General features: G+C 39.7%; 2 protein-coding genes across 6 annotated transcripts; one reads left to right on the forward strand and one right to left on the reverse strand.

Annotated features, from left to right (window-relative positions):
• The first annotated feature begins 1,001 nt into the window (after positions 1 to 1,001).
• LOC122646283 (uncharacterized protein Cbei_0202) lies at positions 1,002 to 12,945 on the forward strand. 5 transcript variants are annotated; one of them, XM_043839812.1, is made up of 13 exons: positions 1,002 to 1,393; positions 1,671 to 1,733; positions 2,815 to 3,255; positions 6,966 to 7,037; positions 7,423 to 7,548; positions 8,176 to 8,388; positions 8,970 to 9,017; positions 9,449 to 9,610; positions 10,120 to 10,281; positions 11,529 to 11,622; positions 11,698 to 11,816; positions 11,922 to 11,966; positions 12,537 to 12,945. In XM_043839812.1, exons 1-13 carry the CDS (start codon positions 1,058 to 1,060, stop codon positions 12,771 to 12,773), a joined length of 2,118 nt encoding a protein of 705 aa, XP_043695747.1. In that variant the 5' UTR covers positions 1,002 to 1,057; the 3' UTR covers positions 12,774 to 12,945. The 5 variants fall into 5 exon arrangements, with proteins under 5 accessions (XP_043695747.1, XP_043695748.1, XP_043695751.1 ...); XM_043839813.1 differs by having other exon boundaries at positions 7,423 to 7,542; XM_043839816.1 differs by having other exon boundaries at positions 2,815 to 3,019; positions 6,976 to 7,037.
• A 458-nt stretch (positions 12,946 to 13,403) lies between these two features.
• On the reverse strand, positions 13,404 to 14,277 carry LOC122646473. Its single transcript, XM_043840035.1, has one exon. It carries the CDS (start codon positions 14,175 to 14,177, stop codon positions 13,473 to 13,475), a length of 705 nt encoding a protein of 234 aa, XP_043695970.1. The 5' UTR covers positions 14,178 to 14,277; the 3' UTR covers positions 13,404 to 13,472.
• Positions 14,278 to 24,924: the final 10,647 nt, after the last annotated feature.

Genomic DNA, 24,924 nt, shown 5'->3' on the forward strand with positions numbered 1-24,924 from the left:
ACATTAGCTGCTACATATGTATATGAGGATGGGTCAGGTGTTGGGTCATCTCTTGTCGACAGTATCTTCGGGTATCCATCCCAGCCATGTGTGCTGGCTCCACATTCTTACACTCTCTGTGAGCCATTCCCTAGATTGAGATATCTTGGACAAGTTGATGATGGGATTTATCATTGGACAGTAATGGACTATGAGACCAAAAACATGTCATGAAATTGAAGAGGGGCAGCTTAAGAAACATGTCATGGGATACGTATATTGTGCATTCGGAGGAACGACTTTGCAATCTTCAGGGGTACGCTATTCGTGAATTAGACCCACCAAGAAATTCCGTATGAAATTGAAGATGGACTGCTTAATGTTTTATTTGGATAATATGTATTATTCAGAGTTCATGCACTTTAAAATTATGTGAACTAAGTATTTATAATACCACTTTAGTGTCTGTATTAGCGCGTACATTAGTAAACTTGGTCAATAATTACAAGTAAAATTTTGAGTGATGTTTTGGTGAAAATAATTAATGGATTATGTTTAAAATATCAAAAATAGGTTGCCTGCAAAAAATCAGACCTAAAAAAGCTGTTTTGATGGTCGAAACCATGGTTTCCCCATCAATGGGAAAAAATCCCTCCTTTTTTTTACCAGGTTTCGATCAAAACTTGGTTTCAGCCAGGTTGAAACCTGATCGAAACTCGAGTTTTTTTCCCTTGGTACTGACTATTGTGGCCAATCACGTTAATTCACAAGGGCTGTGGGTCTGCCCTAACTTTTGATTTAGAAGCTTGGAATTTGATGCAATCACTGATATTATAACCATGTACAGAAATGGATAGGGCTACGGGAATCCAAGGCCCTAATCAGAGTTTTCCTAGCCCAGTCCATTTCAATTTACTATTGAACTCTGGGCGGCCCAAGCATAGTCTTCCCTCCAAGGGGGGAGGGCTACGAGAATCCAAGCCTTTTTACGCAATCCCTTCATGAAGGGTTTCACAACTCAGGTAAGAAGGTTCCTCTCGAAACTCAAAAGCTTATCCTAAGCTCTGCAACTCCTCCAATGGCCATGGCAGCCAAGGCCCTGCCAATGTATCTTTATCCTTCAAATTCTTCCTTTCGCTTCAGATATCCTGAGCTCAAACCCTCTATTTTTCCGTTCAAAATCTTGAGAATTCAATGTGCCAAGAGGTCAGAGAGGAAGGGGAAGCTAAGGTACCCCTCGGAGAAGAAGAAGCTTAAGCTGAAGAACAAAACCTTAACTGATGTCAAGAGCAAGGATGAGGGTTTCTGGAGGTTATCTAAGCTTGGTGTTCCGGTTCACAAGGACCCGGGAAAAGATTATCTCGGGATATCAGATGCTCTGCTTGAGGAGATTGCTAAAGTTCTTGAATTTCCGGTAGCTTTCTCCTCTGAACTTAATTTATGTCTACTTTCGTATTTTTCGGACCAATCAAGGTCGAGCGACCTGTGAAGTTGCTCTGCTTGCTCTCCGGTTTGGTTGAAGTTGATTAATTATTTTTTTGGGGTGAATAAGTTGATTAATTGTTACTGGTTCAAACCCAGTAGCTTTATCTGTGCCCTTCAAGCTCTTTCTGAAATGTTGTCATTTTGGAGGTTACTGGTTCAAGTTATCATTTGTATACTCAGTTGATTTTTGATGTTTGTTGTGCTAGGTTGCTTCCATGTTGCCGCCTGAAGCTTTCACTGTCATTCGCAAATCTTTTGATGCAAGGAAGGTTAGTTCATCAAGAAATTCATGTTACCCTTTTGTTTCCTGATTTTGACTGTCATTTGTAGAGAAGTTAAGTGTGACCTTAATTAACTTCAGAATAATTTTTTGATATAAAAAAATCGTTTGCAATAATGCAAGACATTTCACACTATATTGTTCCAGTTCTTCAAGTCTTAACATTGTTTGTCCAGATAACTAGTTTAACCTTTTGTTTGTGCTTCACTAAATATTGTTATTTTATTGTGTGGCACTGTTCTTTGTTGGTAGAAGGATCATGAAAGTTGGTCATGTTGGATTGGTTGGTCATTAAGCACTCTAGAGTAGGGACAGCCAACAAAATGGTAGAAAGTTCAAATTTATAAACCTTGACTATAGTTGTTAGTTGAAGCCCAAGGTTTATTGGTAACCAAAGAAAACCCCTTGTACAGTTTGCTCGTAAAGCCTCCAAATTCTTGTAAGAACTAGAAATCCATCCAGCAACCCTCATCTCCCTGATTGAAAGCAAGCTTTCTTAAGATCCAATAACATACTAAAGGGAAAAAAAGGGATTAAACCTTGAGGGATATAAATTAGAGCTATTTAAGAGCTCTCTGCCATTATTCCTTTTTTTTTTTTTTGGTAAAGACTCTCTGCCATTATTCCAAAGGTGACCAAAATGTGATTAATTTAGTACCAGAAATAATCTTGTAACAATGTTTCAAGGCCGAAAAGATTAAGGTCTTGAGAAAACCTAGAAGTAGGTGTTGTAGGGCATGATAAAAGTATTTCAAGGTATTTATTAATGTAGTTATTTTCATTTCTTGAATGGATTATGATCAAAAGTTAAGGACTTATAGTTAGCATGTGATGTATGACTGAACTTAATCATTTAAGACAAATTTCAAGCTCATATGGATGCATTTCATATTCAATGGTTAAATTTCCCTTGATCAACTGACCTGTAACTCTGAAGTTCTCATGCTTTCACCAAAAGAATGGTGTACATTGTGTGGGGCCGAATATTGGATATATTTTTGTTTATGTTTGGGTTGCATACTTTATCCATAATGTGTATCTGCTTGAATTGTTCTCCTTATTCTTTGCAGTTATTGAAGGAGCCCAAATTTGTATATACTGTGCACATGGATGTCAAGAAACTTTTGGATTTGGAGCCTCGCATGTGGGACTTTGTTTCTCAGTTGGAACCTGAAGTTGGGCTTGTAGAGCATATGCCTCATGAGAGAGTTACTGGTGATTTGATCAGTATAATACGTGATTTCCAGAGGACTGATGAAGGAAAGGGATTAGAAAGTGATCACAGCATCTTCTCTGAGGGTTCATGTAGATTTGGAACTACGGAAAAACCAAAAATTGTAGTTGTGGGTAGCGGGCCATCAGGATTGTTTGCATCTCTAGTGCTTGTGGAACTTGGTGCTCAGGTCACACTGATAGAGAGAGGTCAAGCTGTGGAACAGAGAGGGCGTGATATTGGTGCTTTGATAGTTCGTCGGATTTTACAGTTGGAAAGCAACTTTTGCTTTGGGGAGGTCATATTCTGATTCACTTAGTAAAGTTCGTTTCAGTATCTTAACCTCTAGGTACTATCGCATTTTTTTTCCTCCTATGTTCTCTATTACGTTGCTCTCCCTTGTTATTCTATAGTAAATTCAGTTTATTTTTTCTCTCCAACCAAATTCTTGTTTCAATTAACTGTTTAAGTTTGGAACTGTAATAGAGCAGGGTCCTTGTTTCTGCTGTCTGATAAGGGTAGAAGGTTGGGGGGAGGGGGGAGGGAGGGAAGGATAACTGGCTTGAGTGAGTTCAAAACTTCCTCTTGTGGTTGTCACTGAAACAGTGTTGAAAAAGACAAATAAACAAGTCTGACCTTGCTTTGGGGACCTAGAGATGGGGAAAGAGATTAGTGCGACCCAAGAAGTGGGACCTAAACTAGGCTCAGAATATGGCTTCTTTTTTTCTTCCAGACATTTATTTAATATGCACAGTGCTTTTACTCTGACTTTTGCAGATAGCCACTGAATTTTATCTGTCTGTACTAGTGGATTGATGAAGGAAACAATTCATCAACATGGCATTTCTATGATTTTAAAGACCTTGGTCCTTGAGGCTTTGACAATCTACTTTGTCAAGTTAGGTTTCATATTTTGGTTAGATAATAAAAGTAATTGTAAAGATTAGGATTTGGCATAGGTTAATTGGATTGATAGATGGAGTAACAAATAGATTTGATTAGGGCTTTGTCGATGGCCTGAGTATCACCAGAAATGGGGCTATCAAACAGGACTGTTATATGGGTAAAGGATGTTGGTAGAATAGACTAATTACTTGAGAAAAGGGAAAGCAGTAGAGATACTAAAGGCTATGAGGAGAAACAACCAGATCATCCAAGTGGACTGATCAGGTTCACGAAGGGAAATGGAAGTTTCTGTAGCTCTTCACTCCATTCGTTGGATGTGATCTTCACATCACTAGAGATTTCAGATTTAAATATGAAAAAAGAAGCCAAGAAAATAGCTTCAAGAAGGTCTCTCCTCAGCTAAGAGAAGTGCTTGAAAATTTTGATAGAATGTTTTTTCTAGGCTGGCAGATCTAGAGGATATCTCTCTAGACCGGCACCAAGTTTTTCCAACATGGAAGGGTGATGTGGCAATTTCAACCGTATATATACCTAGGAAATGAATAGATTAGCAAAATTTTAAATTTCAGACTCTGATTCAGTCATGTATCCTCCCATGTAATTGCATGTTCCATTGTATTTTCAGCCATCCCTTTCTTGTTAGAAAAGTTCCATTTTTTTTCACTGGATTTTCAGAGCTTTATTTTTCCACTTGGCCACCTCCATTTTTGGCTGAAACTTGACATGTTAGCAGTGGACCTTGGGGTGTACTTATTCACAAAATTTCAGTTCTATCCAATCTGCCGTGTGGCATATACTCTGGACATGCTAGACTAGAAACAATGTTGAACTTGGTTACCATTTTTTCCTGAGAAGGTGGCTGCTGGCATTCTTGTGCCTGCTTGATAACCTTACCAGAAACAGTTTCTGGTGTTTTTCCATTCTGAGAAACGGAAAAACACCTAAAAAGTGCTTGATAAACAGTGCTCCGTAGAAATTGTTTTTGGGTGAATAAATCAAAATTTATGAGCTGTGGAAGACTTTTGACAGAACATGTCTAACATGTTCTGTCGTTTCTCAGCACAAATTTACAAACTTGTTCCTGATAAAATCTATACCTAAGCACTCTCGCTCACTCGCTCACTCGCTCTCTTGGCTGTCGCAGGCAGAGTCTTGGAGAGGGTTGCAGGTTGTCACAGGCAGGGTTTGCTTTTCTCTCAAATCTGAAGTCCTCTCCTTCTTGCTTTCTCCCTTCTTTGTTTACTCTTCTGAAACTAAAATCTCTATCTCTATCTCTCGATCATGGCGGGTGAGAAGGAGCTCAAGAAACAGAGATTCTATCTTTGTTTCGTGTATAAAACGACCCCCAAAACCAAGAACTGTGAACTTCCTTCCAAGCCTTCTTCACAAACCGAAGAGAAGAATATCTTTCTTCTTCTGCTTCTTTCTAGAGTTAGGTTTAGGGTTTCCCGTCTCTGGAATAGTTTTTAGTCTCTCCAAGAGATAGATTCCTTCAATTTGTTTACTAGGTTTTAGCTTTGGTTTTCACCAATAAAGGGGAATTTGTTGTATGTATATTTTGTTTGGGAATTAAGTCGGAATTGAAGAGAAATTGTAGAAAATTTCTCCTTGTTTTCTGTGAGCTGTTCTTTGGGTTCTATTGGAGAGGATTATTTGTTTATGATTTTCACCATTATTGATGGTTCATAGTTTTTCGTGTAATAATTCGATCAGGGCATCCTTGATATTGTTCTTACTAGGATTTCTCTTTGCTTTTTCTGTAAATCCACTGAAAGCAATCGAAGCGATGAAGGTCCATCTAGCTCCAAAGAAACGGAACATTTGCTTCGATTTGCTTCTTCTGGAGAGGTTCAGGTGCTTCGATTTGCTTCTTCTCGAGAGATTCTCTTTTTCCAGTCAATGCAACGGGATTCGAAAAGCTCGGTTCAGATCTACGGACAAGAAGGCGTTTTTGAAGCAGCTTTGGCAGCTTCAAATTTCAATATTCCGACGGAGATTCTTGTTTTTGTCACTTTTCAGTGATTTTCGCGGAAGAGCGGCGCGCTTTGCAAGGTGAAAAGCCTGAAGAAGAGTTTCGGATACTTCTTCCAATCATTCCGAGTTTTCCCGTGTCTTGAACAGAGCACTTGCAGATGCTCTGATCAGCAAGAGGCGTGCAAAAAATAAAAAAGGTTGGTGCAAGAAGGAGTTGGGCTCTGGTTTCTGTTGTTGTTGTTGAAGGGTTTGAGAGACGAAGGTGGAGGAGGGAGGAAGTTGGAGTGTAGGAGGGTGGTGGGTGTGTGTTTTGGGAGAGAAATGGGGCGAGCCAATGCCATTTTGGGGCTTATTTTGGGGTTGGGAGAAGCAGGCAAGAGGATAAGAAATTGCAGAGGGAGTCTCTTGGGAACAAATTTCCAGAACAGGTTTACCAAGCGGGTAAAAAACGGTTTCTCAGCAAAGAAAATGAAAAAACTGTGCTGGGAAAGAAAAAGCTGTTTTGGTGTTTCCCAGCACAGTTCCAGAACAGAAACACCTGGTAAGCTTATCAAGCGGGCCCCTTATTACTCAATTCGTTTCTGCTCCGCTTTAACTTGCCGATATTTTTACCAAAGGTCATGCTTGTGCTTCATTTCTATCTCTCCGGATCCAAGCCTGGTGTTCATAATCATTCCTACCTTCGCTTGAGGGGGAGTGATAAGGATAGAGTTTGTACTCCTCACACAAGACAACTGGAGGGAGGAGGAAATCAAGCAGATAATCAGGCCTTATTTGTTTTTATGTTTAAGATACTTGAATCCTCCATTTATTATGTTCTGAACGGATAGGCATTCTAATCCATGAAAATTCACATTCTCATCCATAAATTAAGCTGTCTTTTGGGTAATTTTTTTCCTGGTCCATTTTTATACATCCAAACAAACCAGGCATGGATATTGGAAGTCACTACTTTATTGACTTGCTTGTCACATACCAAAACCGTGCCATTTTTCAAGATGTATCTGCTGCATTTTTTCTATCTTCAAACCTCTTTTTTTGTTTTTTCTTTTCAGGTTTGTAGTTTACTTTAGTCCTCTAAGTTTTTTCCCCTTATGGAGTCATTCATTAAGGACTTATGCATGGCAGGGTGGTGCAGGCACTTGGAGCGATGGAAAACTAGTAACTAGAATTGGAAGGAACAGCGACAGTGTTTTGGCTGTAAGTATCTGGATTCCATCCTGGTCTTTTCGTATTTTCTTCCATGCTGATGAGGGGAACTAGATAGTTCGTGTTGAAATACTTCCTCTCAAACCTTTGGCAAGGTGGCTGTGCTGGCCTGTGGATACATGAACTGACCTTGAAGATCAGTTGCATATTATATTCCTGTAAATGCTTAGAGCAATGATTCTCCTGCTTCTAGGCGTAGCATGTATATTATTATTCTAATCAATTTAGCTGTACAAGTTTGTGAGCTTCTATTATCCTTTATCATTTATTTTCCTCCCTTTTGGTGCAAAGCTCCTTTCAGCTGTACATATTCTATCTTTATTCATTTGTTGGTTTCTCATCATTAAATGAGTGGAGTTCACTTCTTTCCTGTCAGGTTATGAAAACATTGGTTCAATTTGGAGCACCACCAAACATCCTGGTTGATGGAAAACCTCATCTGGGAACAGATAGATTAATCCCATTACTGCGCAACTTCCGACAACATCTACTGGACTTGGGTGTGAGTGGCATATTTTTGCATCTCTAATTAGAAACAAATGCATGCTTTTAGGTTTACAGTTGTTTAGAAGTCTAGTTACCCTAGGCAATTGTCTTGCTTACGCATAGCCCCAGTAACGTGAACATTAAAGCTTTTCTGAAAGTTTCCAGTACCTTCTTGTTGAATATGATAATGAAAGAACAGATAATCATAAACATGAGTTAGATATCTATCTAAGCTTACATTTGGTAACTGATTGTTTTATTCATTTTACTTGACCCAAGGTTTGAAGAAAAAAATGATGAAATTTGGCCAAATGTTTTGGTTTTTCCAAGGGTTGAAATTGGCAAAATATTTCAGTTTTCCAGGAGTGAAATCCCCCCCTACTTGAAACATTGTTTCTTACATACAAATAAAGCAATATGGTACCACTTAAAATACATATCTAGTAGATGTACAGGGCAAAAAATTAATATTAAGACCAAAGGAGGAGAGTCTAAAATTCAATTTGCCTATTATGGTCACCTGTGCAAAGATTTTTAATGATGACATGCCTATCTGTTTCACCTTCATTCCCATGAATGTCCAAGTTGTGCAGTCTGATCACTCTAGTTATTGTAATCCCGTTTCTTGATTTCATTTATCTAGGTCACTATCAAGTTTGGGACGAGGGTAGACGATCTGCTAGTAGAGAATGGACAGGTTGTAGGAGTAAGAGTTTCAGATACAAGAGATGAATTGCTTTCCAGTAGCCAGAACTTGGGATGTGATGCAGTTGTTCTCGCCGTTGGGCACTCTGCTCGTGATATATATGAGATGCTTCTTTCTCACCATGTTAACTTGGTCCCAAAAGATTTTTCTGTAAGTTCCTAAAGATTTAATGAAATTATTTGTGTGTGAGCATGTTTTGTATTGTGTATTCAGGCTTTCATTCAATCTTGAGTATGTTTGGTATTGTGTATTCAGGCTTACATTCAATCTCCAGATACTTTAGAAAAAGGATGGTTTTTTGTTTCTTTTCCTATTTTCCCTTCTTGTTTTCCCTTGTTGCTGTTAGAATTTGAAAATATATACTATATTTCAAATCTCTGTTTTCTTAAACTTTAAAGTAGAAAAAACTGAGAAGATACGATAAAAAAATCTGATTATTTGAGACCACCTTTCTACTCCAGTGATATGCTGCTCTAAAAGTAGTAATTCTCTTGAAGAATGAACTGAATCATGTGGCTTTGTCATATTATTGTCTTGAAGTATATGGCAGGGATCTTTTGGGAAGAAAAATTGTTTCTATCCTGGATTGATAAAAGGCCATATTACACTCTGCCAGATTTCTGATCATTTTGTGTTAGTCTAGTGTTGAATGTACTTTAAAATTGGCTATTTTATTTCACACTTTATCAAGTGCTATTGTACTTTTCTTATGCTTTTGCATGGCTAAACAGGTTGGATTGAGAATTGAGCATCCTCAAGAACTTATAAACAGAATGCTGGTTAGTTCTATATTCATTTCTATCAGAGAAGTTTGATTTACCTCATTAATAGGTTCAAATTCTGTTATTAAATGAGAAAACAGTCTTCAGCCACAAATCTTGTACTTGAAAAATTACTTAATCCACTGATGAGCCTAGAAGTCCTTTTAGTTTTTCCTGAAAACTCATTTTCTTCTATTGCAACATGTCCCGTGGAAAAGTATCTCATTGATGAGTATGTTCATGGTTTAAATCTTTTAAATTAGACTGGCATAAAGAGGGTTGTAGTCTTATGACTGAACTGACATACTGTGGTCAAAAAAACATAAAAGAACCACTGGATAGATTGTTGTCACAAAAGAGGGTTTAGTCATATGACTGAATGTGTTACTTTTCATTGCTATTCTGGTTAAGAAACTACTGAACGCACTCATTTTCCGTGAGTTTTGTAGTACTCTGCATTTGCCACTGAAGTTCAAAAAGGAAGAGGAAAGGTACCAGTTGCAGATTACAAGGTAGTCAACTATGTTGATGAAGGGGATATCCGTACGGTCACCAGTTCAGATGAGACAAGTCGTAGTTGTTATTCCTTTTGCATGTGCCCAGGTGGGCAGGTAACTTATCTATTTGATAATTTTCCTATCTAAAACACTTTCCTGCACAATCTTTTAGAGCAAGATGTCAGTCATCAGTTTGCTATCTTGATGTTGCTATTGACACAACAAATGATGCATGGTCTTATAGTCATGAATCATAAAGTCAATGGGGAATTCCTTGAAGTGGCCCCAAACCAAAATTGCAATGGCAGTACGATCTTAAAAATTTTCGTAATCCCTTATTTGTGGAATATTGGCTAAACATCTGCAACCATCATTAGAAAATTCCTTGGAGTATATTCTTGGGATGGTTAGATCAATCTTATTAGCTACTTTGTAGAAGTGCCCTTCCAATAACATTATCCAGTTCTATACATCAGTCATTGATGAATGATGTCCTCCCAAATCTGGATGATGTGACTGTGGAGCCACGCTCAGGATGGCTTCATTACTAAAGAATCAGGAAATCTTAAGACGATTGTTTGTGTCCCGTGCTAAGATGGGTTCACTAAATGACGTGCTTGCAGGTTGTTCTCACTAGCACAAATCCAGCAGAACTTTGTATCAATGGGATGTCATTTTCTCGACGTGCATCAAGATGGGCAAATGCTGCTCTAGTAGTCTCTGTCTCATCAAAGGATTTTGAGGCATTGGGATGTTACGGACCTCTTGCTGGGGTTGAATTTCAGGTACCTTTTGTTCTATTATCTGCTTTTGATCTCTCTTCCATCATTCTGTGAAGTTTTTCTTCATTTCCTTATCCATAACCAAAGAAACCATGAGGAACACCAAAAAACCTTCCTCTAATGATATACGTGGAAAAAATGCACTTGCAAGAATGATGCAATTGTCCTCCTCTAATGAGGGAAACGTTAAACTCTCTCTTGGAGACGATTTGTTGATGATCTATGAAGGTCATAGAGGACATGTGGCACCATAGTTTCAAAACTAGGGATTGAATCAGCCAGATCAGTGGTGGCAACTATAGATTAGCGGCTATTGATCTCTCTGATGCTACCTGACCCTAGTAGAGTTGCTTCAGAATTCAACCAGAATCAGGCTGAATCAGCCAAGTTAATCTGATCCATTTCTGAGTTTTAAAACCTTGCGTAGAACTTACCAGGGAGATGAGATCACCATCTGATTGGTCATGTTTAGACTTTCTAGCCCAGAATTGACCTGGTTGAATGACTGATCACTTCAAGGCAAATCTTTTCTGTCTTCAAGGAGGACTCCTCTTATGATGAATAAATGGAAATTGTAACAATAAAGCAATAAATAAACCAGAGATAAAGAAGGAGAAGAAGAAGAAGAAGAAGGAGACGATGGGAGAGACTGCAAAGAGAAGTCGCAGACTTCCTTGGTTGTCTCTCCCCCTCTCAATTGTATTATTTCAAGAGAAAGATTACTTTACATGGAAGAGAAACCTTCCTAAACCAAATAACACAAATAGAAACTTAGCTAAAATAGAAACCTAAGAGAAATAGAAAGTTAGAGAAATAGAAGGTGAGGTGTAAAGTGTACATGACACATATGTACCCCCATGGTACATATGGGTCATGACAGTCATGTACCCCCAACGTGGTGACTTTAACAGAAATATTATCTTGTTAATTTCTGGTCTCAGCCGGGCAGGGTCCATATAAACCAATTATCCAATTATTCCCTTGATTTTATGGGTTATGTTTAGAGTGTATGACTAAATTCTTTGGTGGTAAGGAGTCAAATGCTAGAAAATTCACTTCTAATAGATACACTGTCCTTTTTCATGGAGCAATTGACATGCTTTATAACTATAGTATGGTACATCGTTTATAATATACCATCGAACAGTTCTACCTAAGTTACAGAGTGCTTTGAGCCCTCTTATAGATCTCTTCATTGATATCATGAGCTACTTTTGATTTTTTATTTGAACTTGATACCTTCTTATCAGAAAGAATTTGAACGAAGAGCTGCGGAAATGGGAGGGGGAAATTTTGTGGTGCCTGTGCAGGCTGTGAATGATTTTCTTGAAAACAAATTATCAGGTAGAATCTGGTAAATCTTTTTCCTTTATTTAATCACTAATACTCAACTTACGACTTTTATAAAATTTTCCACAGTAACATCTGTACCACCATCAAGTTATCGTTTAGGAGTGAAGGCGTCAAATCTTCATGAATTGTTCCCTTCTCATATAACAGAGGCCTTGCAACATTCAATCTCAATGTTCGACAAAGAGGTATCCTTTTATATTCTCTTTTGAGCTTATTCATGTCAAGTTTTTTTTTCCCCACCTGATGAAATGTTTGTGGCCTTTTGTTTTCTCAACTCTGGGAACATTTAGCTACCAGGCTTCATCTCCAATGATGCACTTCTGCATGGAGTGGAGGTAAATAATATCATTTGTTGGTTAATACTATGTTTTAAAGTGCAGGTAAATAATATCATTTGTTGGTTAATACTATGTTTTATGTTTCATAAATTAAGCTGTTATATTTGATTGGATGGTCCCATCTTTATCCCACTACTAGCTTATGTAGCCCATTTATATACCCATCAGTAAATTATAATCGTTGAATTGGAAATAAGATATCGATGTCTAAGATACATTTAACAGTGCTGAGTGTAGAACTTGGACAGGTAATTGTCCATGTGGATTTACTTCAGCTATAACCTTGCAGTAGGTGGCTGCCAATTGAATAGTCAAAGATAGCCATTGAAATACGTGTGGGGTAGTGATTACAGCAAAGATACATTCTTCATTGTCATCATCTTCTTCTTTCTTTTTCTTTATTTTGTGACAAGTTGACGTCTTTCAAACTAGTAGTGTCGTTCATCTTTCAAAACGCTTTTGCAATCTATTGAAAAAGACTTATTCCCAAGGATCACTATTTGTTTGTAAGGATCTCTTAATTTCTGCTGAGGATTCCCATTGACTTTATGTGCTTCTGGATTTCAGACAAGGACCAGCTCTCCTGTGAAGATACCGCGCAACGTTGACACCTACGAAAGCATGTCACTGAAAGGATTGTACCCAATTGGAGAAGGTGCAGGTTACGCTGGTGGGATTGTAAGTGCTTCTGTTGATGGATTATATGCCGGCTTTGCTGTGGCAAAAAATTTTGGTCTGTTCAAGGGAGATATAGAATTAATTTTGGGGAAGGCTTCTAGACACACTGGATTCGTGAAATATTGAGAACCCTTCACTGTTGATTCAGCTTTAGTTTTTCCCAGCAGCTTAATCATAGTTGGGCAACAAGGCCTTCGATCATGATTGGAACGCTCAACAATTGGAACATGGTGTGGGAAGGAAGAAGAGTGTATCATTGTCACCATAAGAAAGTATATGAATGCCAAATGAAAATTTTACTTGAAAATTTTACTTGAGCTGCTCTCTCTCGCTCTCTTTCTCTCTCTAATTGCCCCAGTGAGGAACTGTAGATAAGAGGCCATTAAATTGGATATAAGAAGATCTTTCTGGGTGGTTTTTTTGTAATGAGAATCTGTATAAGGAACATTTGGGTCATTATTCTGGTTGTATTTATGCAATCTCTTTGTTGTTAGGTTGTTGCCTGTAAGAAATTTCTCAAGCACTTTATTATTTCCATAGAAATTTGAAGAGCATGTAACCTGGAAAAAAAGGTTTTATTTTGCACATAAGACCCAGTTTCCTAGATCAAATGGCAAGCTTCATTTTCTATTTTCTTTCATTTATCATTTCCATTGTAACAATGAATTGGATAAAAATTAAAATCCCCACATCACTGCACAAGCACAAACACAGTTTTTGTTTGTAATCCAAAGGCTGACCCATTTGAAATGTGACTCTCCACTAGATACAGAAACCCATTAGTTTACTCACCACAAATAAGATTAACTACAGAGCAGAAGGATCTCAAGCTATTGCATCTCTAGCCAACCGTTCTAACATAGGATGGAAGAAGCAGAGTAGCCAGACTGATGGCACAGCAAATATAAATGTGATTAGTAAATAAAAAACCAGAACTACAATGCTACCCATAATCACATAACTAAGTAACACCATGAGTATGATTACAAATGGGAACTTTACTGTTAGTTGTACCAACGATGGAAGTGATCTGCGAAGCGATGCATGAACTCCCCATCGTCCTTGAAGGTAGTTTATTGTTTGCCTTGCTGTATCAAGGAAACCTTGAGGATGTTCATGGAGGTCTTCCACAGATGGTGATAAGCAGCCATCTTGAGAAACTAAATCTGTACTTAAAGGCGGAAGAAATTTGTGATCCTTAGAAGATGAAGACGGCCGGCAACTCATTGTTGTCCGGTATCCCATTGCACTTTCAACCATCCAGAGGAGAAAGAAGTTCTTCCTTGGGTACCGGAGGTCGCCTTTCCAAATCAGTTTGAAGCACAAAAGCTGGCACCATGGACATGAGAGGAGTACTGGTAGCTGTATAGATAGAATTGGGAATTTGATCTCAGCTGGTTGGAGGGAGAGTAAGCAAGTCTTGCAGAGACTGTGTCCACACCAGAGGACATGAGGTACATTCTCCACAAGGTTGAAGGACTCCCAACATATGGGACATTCGAGCGAGTCTTCTGCTTCCTTTACACTCATGGAGCTCAAAGCTAAGATTAGCTTGAAAGCAAGCAGTAGAGGGTCTTACACTTTAAGTAGTGTTCTGTTAAAGTTTAAAGCAAAGAGTTAATGTTAGGATCCACTCCTGGAGAAGCATCAATTAATGGTGAAATCATTCTCAGCTCTTTAGGAAAAAGAAGAAATAACAATCAAAAGTTTATTTGAGCAGGGAAGTTGAAGGGTTGTGAACATCAGGGAATGCTGCAATTGTAGGATCTGGTTTATTCTCTGATACTTTTTTCTAGTGCTATTTCAGATGCAGACAATTACAAGACTTTCTAACCAAAAATGAATTAAATGCTCAATATTGAACATCTAGTAGTTGTTTTTCTTCTCTTTAATTGTAATATAATCTCTACAAAGTTTCTGTGATTCAGAGAGAGAGAGAGAGAGAGAGAGAGAGAGAGAGAGAGAGAGAGAGTTATTCCAGAATTAAATTTTGATGGAGATCAAGAGAACCCAGATGAATTGAGTAAAATCTATAAATGAAAAAAGAATAACAGATGAAAGAGAAACATATCAATGGTTAGTAACCCCATAAGATCTGAGTTGTATGAAGACATGAGAACACTAACCTCTGAGACAAAGCTTCTGCAATATCCCTCCAACTTTGCAAGACTAATGACTCAAATCACTTTCGCAATTTATACACTCACTCTCAATGGCAAAGATTCATTTAATTTAAAGCAGAAAAAAATCCTAAAGCAACCTACCCAACAACTCACCAGATTAAAGACTAAATAATTTAAGAATTCAATTATTACTACCAATCTGAAATTCTGGAATGAAATTTTTTTTTTTTCCATTTATTATTGGATGAGTCACCCTCATATGAACCTTTAGCTGAATCCATAATGTGATGACCTCATTTTCTTCTTTGTCTTTTAATAAACAATATGACTCTTGATGTCAAGAGTGAGACCCTTTTCATGACCCTTCTTTTCAACTTTCTTGCCTAACAAACCAGTACGATTCAAGCTGCTTGAGATTGATTGATGTCATTTATCCATGTCCATGCATCTCCTTGTGCAGGAAAATGCAATGTTTATTGTCAGATCAATGTTAAGTGGGTCTGTTTCAAATCCACTAAAGACATATATGGTGGCCATGAATTCTTCAAACCTTACCCTTTCAAAGTCAAAAAAATTATAATCCAATAATATTGTGCCATGTGGCAAAGACAATATATTTTTATTTTCCTTAAACCTAAGAACCTAGGAATTTTTTATACCTATTAAGCGTTAAATAATTTGTAATCATATTTCTTTGTTTTGAGTGTGAGCGTATAATTTTGTCACATGTGTATTATAGTAAGGGAGAGGGATGAGCACACCACCCATGTGTGATAAGCTAATGGACAACACTAATGAGGACACGAGACGGAGCATCGTACTAGAGGGGCAAGGGGGTCATTTCAAAGGGGGGAAGAAAAAGATAGAAACAACACCCAATAACGTGCGGCACATGGGCGGTGTGTCCAACCTTTTCACTTATAGTAAACACACGTTCAAATTGGAAAAAAGATTGAGCACACGGTCAGGGTGCCCAGTATGTGTCATCCTCTCTCCTCCCCTTCAAGAAAATACCATTTTACCCACTTGTGTCCAACTTTATGATTGATGTATCCTGCTAACTTATCGAAAGCTAACGACATGCCCAATTCTCTCTCTTCAAAATATTTTGAAAACAATCTTGATCTGATTTAAAGAACTTTCGAGAATAAGAAAAAGACAATCAAAAGAATACAAGTTTTAATTAATAAACCTATAGATGTTCCAATGACTAAAAGGGTTGTCTTGTGTTCTTATTTGTTTAGTAGTAGTGCAATATAAGGTCGGCCATTGGACTGATGTGTTGGCAAGTTAAAAACATATATGGCAAATTCTATGGGTCCCCCTGATTTGAATGGTTTTAGATCTGCCACATGGGGTGTTCTATGCCATGTTGATGATGTAGCACATCCAAACAGATAAACGTTTAATTTATTATTTTCGTTTTTGGTCAATACTCCTCACATGTCAAGCCGTCAAGGAAAGAAAACAGATATACCTACCAATTAACCTACTCACCACCAACCAAACTGTCCTTTGGCTGTCAGTGGGTTCAGTTGGTCTTGGACTGTGACTATTGTAGTAAATTAGGCAGTAGTCTGGTCGGGTCTGATCAGATGGTTAAACCGGTTGGAGTTAACCAGACATAATAAAACCAGCTTGACCTGTTTGTCCATGATGGGTTTTCATAAATCTAGGGATGTTCACAGAGAATCAATTTGGCATGTGTTTTTTTCTTGTGAGTTTTTTAAAAGCATATGGGCTGCCAGGTCCATTGGGTTTAAGGACAGAGTTTCTCTCCCGCTCATTGATCGGTTTTATCCCATTTTCTATTCCCTCTTTGAATAATCTATTTTGCGGTCTCATGAAGTTTTCTCTATTGTTAGTTGTTACTAGTACTCTTTAGGGAGAAGGATGAGTATGCTAGCGGTATATCATAAGCTAGCACCTTATGTATCTATCTCTCTCTCTTCTCCCTTTTGAAATGACTCACTTACCCCTCAAAAGGAGAAAGAGAGAGATAGACACATAGGGTGCTAGTCTACGGTGTACTACTAGCATACCTAGCCTTTTCCCTACTCTTTATTTTCTTTGGATTCATAGAAATCAAGTTGTTGTTGGTAATGTTAAACCTAATCCTTCTTTGGTCTTGAACAAAATTAATAGATAGATCCCTTCCTCCCTTATTGTCTTCTTTTGATGACGTCGTCTCTTTCTTGGTTGATACTTCTGATCCACCCGCTTTGAAATATCCTATATTGGCAAGCACAAGTGTAGCCGTGTAAGCATTTCAGGTTGAGCATATGAAATTTTGTTTTAATTGCCGCAGAAGCTAGAGGTCTCATTCAGGGACTTGTAATGGCTACCAGGAAAGGATGGGATAGTTTTTAAAGTTGGACCAACTCGAAGGTTTTGCAGGATATGGTGTCAGAACCAAAATCCACATTTTTTTGAGAAATTTTTTGTCTATTTGGAAATAATTAATGTATTAATGTTAATTCTGATGCTGCTGGTGTTAGGTTGGTTAAGGGGTTGACTTCTAAGGCTGTAATGGAGAAGTCAACCTATTTAGCTTGGGGAGTCCATTGGATATCATATCTATTTTGAATTAGTGTTTCTTGCTTTTGCTTTCTTTCACCCCCCCAAAAAAAAAAGAGATTTTTTTTCTGGAGATGTTCCACTTAAAGATCTCTACTTGGATCAGGATCGTCTCTAGGGAGCCCAGTGTCCAGGGCACGCCCAGGGGGCATCCAACGGTTGAGCTGTGCGGCACACATCTTGGCACACGCCTAGGGATGTGTGTGGCACAGCCCAATGGCTGGTAGCACCCTGGGCGTGCTGGGCTCCTGGGAAACGAGCTAAATTCTCTCTACCTAGTCTTGCTTAGTTATATAAACAACAAAATTCTGTTCTTAAACCAGCTGATCGGATGGGAAGGAAAGATTAACTAAATAAATCTTAACAATCTACGGGTTGAAATGTTGAACCGGACCAACCATTGAAACTGGACCAACTCTGGTCTGGGTCTGATAATTATATATGCTTTATGCATGTAGTTGTATTTGTAGGTTAAAAGTAATGACATTGCAAGTGTTGAAGGTAACATAAAATATTAATTGTTCCTTTCTTCATAGTAAACCCAAAGCATGAAAAAATTGGAACACACATAATGGTTGTTGAAAGAAATGTTAAATTTTTTTTTTTTTGAAAGAAGATAACTACATTTATCCAATTGTTATGGGTTAATTCTAATCTCTTCATTAATGCTAATGTATTATTAATAATCATAATTTAGCTTGGATTTTAAAATTCGCTACTCCAACACAAAAATGGTTTTTGATGAAATTAATGGATTTTGAAACCCAACCATTTGATGTCTTCCGGCTGTTGTTGATCATGCTACTTGTAGTTCTATAAGGACATGATCACAAATATCTTCAGTAAGAAAATAAAGAATTGTACAGTGAGGAAGTTACTCTCCACTGACAGAACATTTTAGATCAAATGGAAGTGTCGGTGAAAGTGGGTCTCATGGTCTAAGGTTTTAATATTTAAAAGCTTGCAAGTTAGAACATAAAATGTGCTTTCTTGCAAGCATGAACATAAGAGTCTGTGTGTGTGTGTGTGTGTTTCATCCATTTTCGAATTGTTAGGATATTAGCATTCCATTAACCACAAAGGTTTAGGGATTACCTGAACCGAATGGAATCGCAGCGGAAGGGACAATCGAAGGCGGCTTACAGTTACGAGTACAACGCGATCTCTACAGGCTTCTTCACAGAGAACTTCACACCACAAAACCCTAGGTAGTGATGGAAACCCTAGGAAACATAGAACTTGAAAGAGAGGGAGAGATCTAATTGAAATTATTCTCCTAGGGTTTATGCCTTATGTCTATATATAGGCTAAACCCTGGGATTGGCCAATCAGAGGAGGGATCGGTCACTGAAGTGACCGTCCCTCTCTCTGACCCTCTCTCTCTCTCTCTCTCTCGTTATTGGCTCGGCCGGCCTACCCCATGTGGGCGGACCAGCTGGGCCTCAGGCCCATCACCGATTTACATCTCCCACTCGCCCACACAGGGCACATATATTATGCATTCAAGTTTCTCTCATTCCACGTTATCCTCCATACAGGTAATGGGGCGTGCGACCTGTCGAGATGATACAAGGTAGGAGTACTTTATCAAACTTCCATCTAGCCAACATAGTACATCACTCTCAAAAAGTCTCGAAATACCCCAAATGATCCACTTACACCCGATCTAACACTCTCGACCCCTCATGATGAGCAGTGTTAATCCTTGGTATGTAATGTACTCATGACTGCGTCGATCACAAATACGACGCGTCGCCCTGGCAATGAGTCACATAACAAAGGTGTAACGTCCAATGGTTTTCCCTGAGCTCCTCATGTCAATCCAAATATCCCCAACAGCTTTCCCAATTGCTTCCCGCTGGACCGCATCATCCATGGTCCTAAGGAGAACGTCAAAGTAGCGTTATTGGGTGTCTTTTTCATGACATCGTCTCAAGTAATAAGGGTATTGTGGGATTAATATAATCCACGTGGCTCACATAGTGACGAAGCAGGGATCCATTCGGTCACTCTCACAATCGGTCGATATAAGCACATGCAGTATGATGTGCATGCTATGGCGTAACTCCCACTAGGGTGGGCATGTCACTCGCAATAAATAAACGCCATACAGATCTTAGTCTAGTCGCTTCTCTAAGTGCCCAACCTGAGTCTCTAGCGTAGTCACCCTCATGGTTTCTGCCTAGAACCTCACATCTGGCTTCTAACTGGGTACTTGAAAGTGTGGTGTCTTCCAAGTTGGACCAAGTAAAGGTCTCATCTTAGCTCTAACTAAGGCGCCATAGAGCACACATGCTCATGGGCTCATCTCGCTCACTACACCCCAGCGCCGAGGTGAATCACCCGTGTGAGTGGATCGATTCTAAGCCGGGTGACATCTTTACAAACAATGAATGTATACACAAAAGATTACTCAAACAAATATATGCTCATCAATAAATGTAAGAGGAATACAGATAAATGTCTAAAGTGTTCTCAAAGCAAATACATATCAGATCCGCCTGAGTCCCAAGTTCCAAATGTGAACTAGGAAAACATCTCGGGCAATGGGCTTAGTCAATAAATCAGCCAACATATTGCCAGTGGAGATATGCTGCAGAACCACTTCACCTCGCGCTACCATGTCTCGAATGTAGTGATACCGTATGCCAATGAGTTTGGCTCTGCCATTGAACTTGGGGTCCTTCGCAAATGCAAGTGTAACGGTGCTGTCACAGTGTATAAGCACAGCGTCGTCTGAGTGAGCAGAAACACTAAGTCTCTGCAAGAACCTCCTGAGCCAAACGGCCTCCTGTACTACTGTCGAACATGCGACATACTCCGACTCCATCATGGATAGGGCGATGCAGGTCTGTTTCTTGCTACTCCAAGTGACAGCCCCACCTCCTAGGACAAACGCATACCCCAAAGTGGACTTGTGCTCGTCTCTATCACTAGCCCAATCAGCATCACTGTAGCCTCTCAGTCTCAAGTCTGAATCACTGAAGGTGAGCGAGAGGTCTGCAGTGCCACGTAGGTATCGAAGTATCCTCTTAATAGCCGGCCAATGAGCTGGGCCAGGGTTACACTGGTAACGGCTCACCATGCCAACGACAAAGCAAATATATGGCTGCTTGCACATCATCGCATACATCAAACTGCCTACTGCCGCTGCATAGGGTATTTTGGACATTTGGTTTCTCTCTTCATCACTCTTAGGGCATTGGTCTAGGCTCAAAGTGCATGCCTTGTCCATTAGAGTGTCAATGGGTTTCGAGTAGCTCATATGGAACCGCTCCAGGACTTTCTTTATGTAAGTCTCTTGAGACAAACTAAGAAGTCTCCTAGTGCGATCCCTCACAATCTTCACGCCCAACACAAAGTTGGCCTCACCGATGCCCTTCATCTCAAAAGTAGAGGACAACCACTCTTTAGTGGCGACAATCATTCCAATGTCATTCCCAGCCAATAGGATGTCGTCAACATACAATGATAGGATAAGAAACCCTGCCTTGGACCGTTTAAGATACACACAGTGGTCCTCTTCAATCATGTCAAAACCCGCAGTGGTAATGACATGGTGAAATCTAATGTACCACTGCCTGGACGATTGCTTAAGGCCATAGATGGAACGTTTGAGATGGCATACTTTGCGCTCATGTCCCTTCTTCTCAAAGCCCACAGCCTGAGCCATAAAGATCTCCTCGTCCAGTTCTCCATTGAGAAAAGCAGTTTTAATGTCCATTTGGTAGAGCTCCAAATCCAACTTTGCGATAATGGCTAGAATGAGGCGTATTGAGGCCATTCTCACCACAGGGGAGAACGTCTCATCATAGTCTATACCCTCCTTTTGGGTATATCCCTTCACCACAAGACATGCCTTATACTTGTTAATTGACCCATCGGCCTTTCGCTTGACCTTCAAGATCCACTTGTTCCCGATGGCCTTGCGCCCAAGTGGAAGATCAACTAACTCTTAGACTTGGTTCTTACTCATAGAACTTAACTCATCTTCCATAGCAGCTTGCCACATTTCCTTAGCTGAAGAAGAGAGCGCCTCACTCACTGAAGCTGGCTCATCCTCATCCCTCGGGACACAGACGAGAGAAGCGTCCCCTTCAATCTCAAAACGATATCGGAGAACGTGTCCACGTACACTCTTATGCACATAGGGTTCTTGACCCACGGGTTGTGCGCTTTCATTAGGTAGCGCACCCCCACTGGGCTGATGATCACTCTCACCCTCTCTGGCGATCTCATGATGAGTGTTTAATTCCTCACCCTCGCCAAGAGTAGGTGAGACGCTTTCATCAGTCTCTATCTCAAAGAGATCAAGGTCTCTGCCTGCGTCACTGATGCTAGGGAAATCAGTCTCAAGAAAATCCACATCACGGGACTCACTCTCTGTCATTCCTCCATCTTGATGTTCACCGTACACTACATAGCCTTTTGAGGTATCGGAATATCTTATAAAGATACTCTTTTTAGCTCTAGGGCCAAGTTTCCCAAACTTATGGGAGGTACTATTAACATATCCTGCACATCCCCATGGTCGCATATGCCCCAAAGTGGGCATTGTACCTTTCCACAATTCATAGGGAGTGGAGGGAATTGACTGTGATGCACGTGGTTAAGGACATAGGCAGCGGTCAACATAGCATCCCCCCAGAAAGATATTGGGAGGCTGGCCTATACCATCATCGATCTAACCATATCTAAAAGCGTCATATTCCTCCGCTATGCTACACCATTTTGCTGTGGAGTGTGGGGAATAGTTAGCTGCCTAGTGATTTCTTTTTCCCTCACACATCTCTTTAAATTGATCAGACAAATACTCGCGTCCTCGGTCAGTGCACAGAGTTTTTAACCTCTTGCCTTGCTGGTTCTCAACCTCTGCTACAAAGCGTTTGAAGCAATCTAGCGCTTCGTAGCGGTGAGCGATCAAATACACATAACCATATCGTGAATAATCATCGATAAAGGTGAGAAAATAGGAAGCACCATGATGTGCCTTCACGTTCATAGGTCTGCAGATGTCCGAATGGACAAGCTCTAGGGTCTAGGTTGCCCATTTAGCCTTTCCAAAAGGCTTCCAGTGGGCCTTACCTGCTAAACAGGCCTCACATGTCGATAGGTTGACTTTAGCGAGTGAGCCAAGAAGGCCTTCTCGAGCTAACCATCCCATCCTATCTCGACCTATGTGTTCTAGTCTAGCATGCCAAGTAATTAAATCTGGACTAGTATTAGAATCAACTACAAAAGATGAAGAGGAAACAATAAGAATTATCAAATCTAATTTAATAAAACCATTCTCAAGCGTACAATGTCCAAAACTACTACCATCCAATCGTATCTCAAAAGAGTCACCATAAAAAATAAAAGAATATCCTAAAGTCAATAATGCAGTAACTGAAAGTAGATTATGCTGGATTTCTGGTGCGTATAACACATCATGAAGTAGCAAGATGCGCCCAGTGTGCAAGGTGAGTTGGTAGGTACCAACTCCTCAAACTGCTTCACTTGTGCCATTCCCTATGTAGATACTTTGGGTGCCATCCAGAATCTTTCTATAATCTACGAACCCTCCTCGATCTCGCGCTATGTGTCTTATTGCACCTGTATCCACAATCCAATCAGATTGGGTTTGGGCAACCAAAACATGTGTACATACAAAAGTACAAGGAGAGAGAGGCAAAAATAGTACCTGCTTCGCTTCAGTGCAGTCACGAGCGAAGTGCCCCATTTTCTGGCAGTTATAGCACTTGACCTTGTTGATATCTTTCTTTCCACCTCGCTTGCCACGTTGGCGCTTGGTGTTCTTACGCCCAGTTGGTTTCTGAGCTTGATCCTGATTCCCAGTGATCCTTTGTCTCTTGCGCTTAGACCCATTCTTGAGCTGCCCCGCTTGGGCGATAAGGGCATGTGATTGGGTCACCTCTAGGCGCTCTGCCTCTAGTTCCACATGAGCGGCAATGTCATTAAATGCCTTGACAGTGTCGTTATGTGTCAGAACTATCTTCATCTACCCCCAGGAATCAGACAATGTCCTGATGACGGCCTGTACTTGCTGCTCATCGGTAAGGTGTACCCCAGCATCATCCAATTTTTGGATCATGTCTTTCACGACCCTGAGGTGTTCAACCATAGTGTGCTTGGGGTCCTTACGGTACATCTCAAACTTCAAGGTCATGGACCTAAGTCTGGTCGTGGATGTACCGCCACAGTCGAGCCTTACCTGGTCCCATATGGACTTGGCAGTTTCACACTTCTCATACTGGCCGATAAGATCATCGTGCATCATGCTTAATATAAGAAAGCGTGCACTACGATCTCTCTTAAACCAATTATCATAAGCCTCTTTTTCTTGACGGTGACGTGCGGTAGTATCCACTTCGGGTGGGGCCATCTCAGTGGTCACATGTCATAGTTGGTGCCATCCAACTTGTTACCTTGGTTAAGGTCGGCCACAACAATCGTAGAAGTCATCACTACAATGTGCAAGGAAGGACATTTAGTATACATCCATAAATCCACAAATTTGTTCAAGAAACCCTAATTAAAATTAATGGTACCCTTTCCCACACGGTGAGATAAAAAACTTCACTAAGCTAGTAATCAAATCTCACAATGTGTGGGTCTGGGGACGTATAATTTTAACTGATTTCGAACAAATATAGGAGATAAAAAAACAAGAATCTCCTAACCATAGTTTAATGCGCCATACACATAGGTGCGTAAGGGACTCAGACAAGAGACCCAAATTTGCTACTCAAAGTGATATGCCGAGTCGGTACAAAGTTGTGATACGCAGTGCAATAGCTCCCATTATATGGCTTCTCAAAAAAAAATATTAAAATTACAATTGGCTCTTTACATTCAAGATCCTACTACAAACTACCGGCAAGCATTGCACTTTGTATCACTTCCAGGCACTAACTTTAACGCACATCTATCCAAATAAACACATCACTTGACAAGTACCAAATCCATCCCATGAGAAATAAATAATAAAACACATGATTGCATGGGATGGGATGTTTGACAGCGATACCCTAATGCCAGCGTCAAACCAGTCCGTACCGCAATGGGGGGAATCATATGTTTCTTTATTAATAAAGTGGCCCTGGGCGATCTCTAATATATATGGGAAAAATATGGGACGATTTGGGACAACACCCTATCTCCTATTTTTCACCCATGGATCTCACAAAATAATTTCTCACTAATGGGGGGTACACATGAAATAAAAAACATACCAAAAAATGAGAAACCCTACAGGGAGATCCCCAAAAAATTTGATGGGGGCCACAAGAACAAACCATGAGCATTCATATTAATTGAACAATCCACATATGATATGCATATAATAACATATGATTTTCTCTCTATTAAAAAAGAACCACATGATCACATATTCAAGAATCAATCCCCAATGCATGTATAACAAATCAAAGCATATGCATATAGTTGTCACTAACCAAAACCGTATCACATGCATATTCTTATAACTAGATACTAAAGTACGCATATATTTTCAAAAACAATAAACATATATGCAATCTGTTATTTCCAAAAAAAAAATAATCGGTTATAACAAA

This window comes from Telopea speciosissima, chromosome 11 (genome assembly GCF_018873765.1).
Source record: "Telopea speciosissima isolate NSW1024214 ecotype Mountain lineage chromosome 11, Tspe_v1, whole genome shotgun sequence".
Lineage (NCBI taxonomy): Eukaryota > Viridiplantae > Streptophyta > Magnoliopsida > Proteales > Proteaceae > Telopea > Telopea speciosissima.

Excerpts from the sequence above, each read along its gene's own strand:
- LOC122646283 (XM_043839812.1), top strand. The coding sequence starts at position 1,058 with ATGGCCATGGCAGCCAAGGCCCTGCCAATGTATCTTTATCCTTCAAAT. Across the intron at positions 7,038-7,422 it reads ACAGCGACAGTGTTTTGGCT|GTTATGAAAACATTGGTTCA; the intron begins GTAAGTATCTGG and ends CTTTCCTGTCAG. Across the intron at positions 8,389-8,969 it reads TGGTCCCAAAAGATTTTTCT|GTTGGATTGAGAATTGAGCA; the intron begins GTAAGTTCCTAA and ends ATGGCTAAACAG.
- LOC122646473 (XM_043840035.1), bottom strand. The coding sequence starts at position 14,177 with ATGAGTGTAAAGGAAGCAGAAGACTCGCTCGAATGTCCCATATGTTGG.